The sequence below is a fragment of the Triticum dicoccoides genome, chromosome 2B (genome assembly GCF_002162155.2).
Source record: "Triticum dicoccoides isolate Atlit2015 ecotype Zavitan chromosome 2B, WEW_v2.0, whole genome shotgun sequence".
Taxonomy (NCBI): domain Eukaryota; kingdom Viridiplantae; phylum Streptophyta; class Magnoliopsida; order Poales; family Poaceae; genus Triticum; species Triticum dicoccoides.
In genome coordinates, this window is record NC_041383.1 from 5,529,410 (window position 1) to 5,535,528 (window position 6,119).

Sequence of the window (6,119 nt, forward strand, 5' to 3'; positions counted from 1 at the left end):
TAAGCTCACAGAAAATGATAACCCCTAACAGGCATGCTACATGCAACCTTAGATATATATCATTTGCTGGTTCAATCCTTGTGTCAACCAAAATATTCCATCAGCCACATACAACCAACCAAACGGACACACATGGCAGTCACCACATGATTGTTGTACCGATTTGTAAAACTATCTTACCCCGACGACGGAAACTAGATATATATGGTATGTGTTTACCGGCAAACTATATATGGTCCATACAAAGTACAAACATTCTATAGCATATTTCAGGTTAACTTGTGTAGTAGCGCCCACTCGTCGGATCAAACGTTTCTCGTTCGACCGCGTCAATGGCTCGTCAATTTTTTTGCGACATGGTGAAGAACCGTCCGGATTAGTCCCACGGCTCGTGGAGGTTCAGGCTCTCCATGTTCACCTCGATGTCTCCCTGCGCACAGAAACGGGCATGGTCAGGAAACATGGCATGGCAATGCAATGAAGCTGCAGGGTTACTAGAATTGATGAATCATCAATAATACACATATTGGATTGAGATGGTGCAGACGACAACATAAGCCTGAACTTTCTGAATATTGTTCTTCTTTCCTTTAGTAGACTGACAGCAATTAAATAACAACCGCTCTCTTCAGGAATATTTGTGCATGTTCTATATCGTTTCTTAGATATTTGCAGGTTGCTAAAGACTCCCTCCGTGTCAAAATAAGTGACACAGCTACAGTATTTTTGAAGAACAGCTACAGTAAGAATGTTCACAAAATGCCCATGGTTCTCTTAAAATAATAGGACAACAAAATATTACTCTTTAATGCCTCCATCCATACAAGTATTACTGAGTACTCCCTCCGTCCCATAATATAAGAGCGTTGTGTCGAAAACGCTCTTATATTATGGGACGGAGGGAGTAGCAGCTTACCACACTAGTGTAAAGAAAAGATGTGCATACCATTGATTTCAAGTCATCTGTTCCAAAGTAAGATAGTCTGGCTTCATGTAACGAGTCTGCATTTATTCCCTTCCGTGCACAGCGAGTGTTTTCCTTTTCTTCATAAAAGTCAAAGTCGTCCAGAATTGATGTTCCATGGCGATAAGCCTTGAAAATTTTCAACACTTCCAGACCCTGGGGCAGGCCAATCTACACAGAAGAAATAAAGGATAAGATGAGAAGAAGAAAAATGGACAATAAGAACCTAAAGTTAAGTTGCAACAAAGCATATGCCGAGTAAACTTGATATTAGGCAATATATCAACAAATACAAACATAAGAAAGCAGTAAACTGAACGCGTTCCGACGTGCAACTGTGTGCAGCTAGATTGCCCCTGATCTCCATGGAGGCACCACACGATATCCAATGCATCTCTGGTATGTTGTGATGAGTTATCAGGAAGTATCGGTGGATTTAGATATTTTACCTTTTTTTAAACTTGCAGACACTCTTTTAGTTCGAAAGGTAGTAGGTGAGAGGTTGAACTAAAAATATTTGTCGTTACTCCATAGTTGCATCTCCTAACTGAATATTACTCCCTCCGTTCGGAATTACTTGTTGCAGAAATGGATGTATCTAGACGTATTTTAGTTCTAGATACATCCATTTCCGAGACAAGTAATTCCGAACGGAGGGAGTAGTTGCTACTCAGCTGCACATATGAATATTAGTTGCTACTCGGCGGCACATTCTTTCCAGTTAAAAAGTAACTTCATCATTTATCGCCAATAGGCCAATACATATGCAATATTGATCTCATTCTGATATGCTTGTCGTGTTGAACACAATAGTACCTTGACATTTGGAACTGAGCAGTTCAAATAGAATGTGAAATGGATGCACGGCATAGGAGATAACATTTCAAGCTAGCAAAAGAAAATAAAATAGATCCATGCAGTTCTACTAGGATTCTGCTACTTTACTATATCTGTACTAGAAAATCCCTCATGTTGTTTTCTAGAAGAAACACAAAGTCAGGAAAAAGAGAAGCGACCGTGGTGAGAAAGGAAAGGCAGTAGTGTTAGCGCTATGCAACTAGTAGCATGTTAGATGGATCCAGGTAGTATACTGATAATCACATAGGAGCACCTTTGTTCATAGGAGGAATGTACATAAACCTGCTACTCTGAAACCACCCAAAGTAGCAACTTTTTCTTGAACAATTATTTCTTTCAAAAATATTTTACGATGCAGAACAAGAATGGCGAATCATGGTACCTCTTGAGTGTCCCTGCTGAATGTAACAGGTCTGTTGTCATTATTTTCTAGGGTGATATGTTTGAAGAGCCTATTCGGAATGTCCTTTATAATGTGCCAAACAACAGGGAAAAAGCCATTCCATTTATTTTGTTGCCAGAAGTCCATGGTCTTCTTGAAATCGACAGGACCTAACATCTCAGCCAATCCTACAAACTGCCCGCTGGTATTAACCTGAAACAGAGAATACAATTAAAGGCTGAAACATCCGTCTCAAAAAAAAAGTTCATACAGTAGCATTACAACAAACAATATATTTCATTGTTTCATTCGAAAATAGTGAGTGTCAGTGAATTAAATGCATCTGTTTTGAATAAAATCATTGCTCAATCTGATGGCAAGCCTGCGGAGTGCACATTTCAGGGAAATTTGACTTCAGGAAAAGGAAATACAGCACATATTTGATATAATAAGCCTACTACTGAACAAACAAAACAAAGGGTAGAATGCATATAAACATCACGCAAGAAAGTAGAAACCAAATCTCAGTAACGAAATTGGCTATCATTCACTACTATTCTTGCTTGATTATCTCAGCTGAACATATATAGGGCTATTGAGTGCTTTTGCTGTTCTGAAGTGGAAAGCGATAAACACTTAGAAGAAGGGCATTTGAACATTACTCACCGAAAACAAGAGGAAGACGGGACATTTTGTACCCTTTTCCTTCATTAAAATCTGGGCATCATGGAAAGCAGTATCCAGCTTACTGTTCCCATTCGGTGTACTTGCCCAAACATTGTATTTGATACCTTTATGAATATCATCTTCACTATATGACTTTATCATGAAGAACTTGGCATGCTCATACTGGATTGAGAAGTCCGATTTGTTAAATTGGTCTCTACGGACCAATGGGCTCAAGATATCTTTCTTCACAGTCGGTGTTGATGTGTTATTCACTTTACTTGCACGGGGACCACAAACTTGGTCCCTTATTTCCTCAGAATTTCTCGGTGGGTTATCCCTCCTGCCATTTCTGTAGTTGCTAGTGCTGTTTACAACTCTGTTAGACACCCGTGGTCTTGTGCCAGTATGTCTGGTTGCAGTCATCTTGGCTTGCTGATTACTGACAATACCATGGGCAAAACTGTCTCTTGGCTGCCTGTTCCCACGAAAAGGACCTTGCTGGTAGCTTGATAATCGACGTGCCTCGGCATCATGGCACCTCTGACCAGAATACAAAGGTATCTTATCTCGGTAGCGCCAATGGTGAGACATTGTTGGAACCTCCTCACCATAACCTTGTCTACTTGAGAACGAGGGGATGTCAGCACCATACTGCTGCCATTGTCTTGGGTATGAAATGCCATTAGACTTTTGAGAAGACAGAGAAGGGATCTCATCACGATAACTCTGTCTACATGAGAGAGAGGGGATTTCAGCACTGTAGTTCCAATGATTTGAGCGTGAAATGCCATTAAACTTCTGATTAGACAGAGAAGGGATTTCATCGCCATAACCTTGCCTACTTGAGAGCGAGGAAATTTCAGCACCATAATGCCATTGGCTTGAGCGTGAAAGCACCCCATTGCCATTACACCTCCGACTAGACAGAGAAGGGATCTCATCGCCATATGTCAGCCCTCCAGGTAGTGAAGAGCCCCGGCCCCCATTTTTGAAGCACCATCGACTTGAAAACGAAGTAGCCTCATCAACACAGCGGCCCCCTCTGGGCATATCAACTATCTGTATCAATGATAATTCGTCAACAAAGGATATATCTATACACAAAAAGGTTTTGACTGTTTACTACATATGTCAGATACACAACAATATATACATGTATTCTTTTCTTTCCAGTGCAACTAATGGTCCAAAGATATACCTCACTGCGGCATTCAATAGATTGACCATTGCAGTTTGCGAAGGGAGTAAATCGATCCAATCCTTTGTAGTGATGCTCTGGGTGACAATCGAAGCTACAATCAACTTTAGCTGCTTCAGTATACGATCTTCTCATGTGAGGACCAGTAGTAGGACATGACGTAAGATAATCATGCCTTGGCGCAAAGATATCACTTTTGGTTCCACCTTTTGCCATTACATGACCTGATGCATCTCGATTGCCTGACATCGCTTCCAGTGATGAAGAAGAATCCCAAGAACAGCTCGATAAAGGAAGGTAAGGCCGCTGCCTATCATATTCACTTCGTGGTGACATTGCTTCCTTGGGATATACATGTGACCCAATGTCAGTAGCATACTTGCACTCCGAAGACTCTGCTTCATAATCCTGAGAAGGGAGGAGTTGTTTGAATCTCGGTAAACAAAACCATCAAGTGTAATATAGAGCATGTTATCCACAAAGTGTATAGCTTCATTAAAACATACTTTACTTCGCACATACTTGTCGAACAAATGAACAATAATTATATTCATCATGCCATGATAAACAATGGTCCATCTGAGCGCATGCATAAAAATGCAGCAACATCTCGCACTTAAAAGACCCATGAGAATGTGAATGCATATTCCAGTCATTAATCAAACCAAGTGTTGATATCATACTGACAACAAGCTGAAATGTCAAATCATCTTGGTAATAAATACAATGTCCCTGGGTGTGTTATGGTTGAGTAATCGAAGATTCGGCATATTTATCTAGTCAGTTGGACTATAGCAAATATTCCACTCCTGAATTAAACAAAGTGTTCATACTGACAATAAGCTGAAATTTCAAATCATCACTTGGTAATAATAAATACAGGTCTTGGGTGTTAATTATGCTCGAGCAATCAAAGATTTGACATATCTATCTAGTCAGTTGGAGTAAAGCAAAAAAAAATTAGTTCAGAAAATACAACCCAAATTATACAAGAGGTAGCGTTTGACTAATTTTTCCTTTTAAGATAGATAGATAGTGCTGTAAAATTGTATGAGTAAACAACAAAGGGTATGCACTCAACATACCAGAAATGACAAAGCCCTGTTTGCATGAGAAAGAAAATCAGCATCCTCTTCACTTTTCACGCCGTCCCCTGCAGGACGAGAACGAAATATAATTTGACAGCAAAATAAGAAGCAAGACCCAAAAGGATTGCCTAGAGGCTTAATCAGATTATTACTACCAGGACACGTACATGGCCAAGGCGAGGAATCGTCGTCTCCCTCAGCAGCCGCGCCGCTCCAGATGTTTTTCTTGGTGAAGAGGGATGCAGTGTTTTCTGCTTCTGGCGTTGCTGCCGCCACCGAGGCGGGCGGATCAAAGGCTTCCTTCATCTGCCAAACAAATGCGAGTTAGTAAATGCAAGAACGGATGCATGTATCATTGGATAACAATATAAAAGTCCTGGTTCGTATGTGAAGTGCTGTGAATGGCCAACACAAGGGTGAAGCACTAAGCGTGTCGCCGACAGCTACATACATGTCCTTGCATCATTTACTTGTACTTGTAAAAAAAAATCAGTGACGAGGACATTGTGCATGCGCATAACCTGGCACACATATGACATGCCACTGCTTCTAGTTTGTTTTGCTGGTGAAGGCAGGCATCATCACCTCACCTGGTCAGGTGGATCTCATCAGGTGCCACATTCAGTCATAAAGCCATCCATCCATCCATCCACCCCCTAGGTAGATGGAAGTTTTTAATAAGACCGAACCCTGACAGACACGGGGCAAATATTCTAGTAGTAAGTAGTAGCGATAAAGACCATCAGCCATCCAGCCAGCCAGTGGGTCAGTCAGTGAGTGAATCCATCGACACTGCCACGAACAATGGATTCTGCATCGATCCACACTGCCGCGCGCAAAATCTTGCCCCGCCGGAAGGCGAACATTGGAGTCTTTCTTGGCCGCACGCATTCCCGGCGGCCGCTGCCTGGCCTGACCGACCGTGTCGATCAGCACACACACACAGTGCTTCGGGGAAGA

General features: G+C 41.5%; 1 protein-coding gene across 1 annotated transcript in view; it reads right to left on the bottom strand.

The window, feature by feature from the left end:
• LOC119361694 overlaps positions 1 to 6,119 on the bottom strand; it is a 6,963-nt gene continuing 844 nt past the window's right edge. Inside the window, exons 2-8 of the mRNA XM_037626826.1 lie at positions 5,327 to 5,465; positions 5,157 to 5,224; positions 4,072 to 4,479; positions 2,871 to 3,932; positions 2,205 to 2,417; positions 947 to 1,135; positions 1 to 430 (exon numbers count right to left, since the gene is read on the bottom strand). Of these exons, the coding sequence (XP_037482723.1) occupies positions 377 to 430; positions 947 to 1,135; positions 2,205 to 2,417; positions 2,871 to 3,932; positions 4,072 to 4,479; positions 5,157 to 5,224; positions 5,327 to 5,465 (2,133 nt within the window). The 3' untranslated portion in view covers positions 1 to 376. The remainder of the gene's footprint in view (positions 431 to 946; positions 1,136 to 2,204; positions 2,418 to 2,870; positions 3,933 to 4,071; positions 4,480 to 5,156; positions 5,225 to 5,326; positions 5,466 to 6,119) is intronic.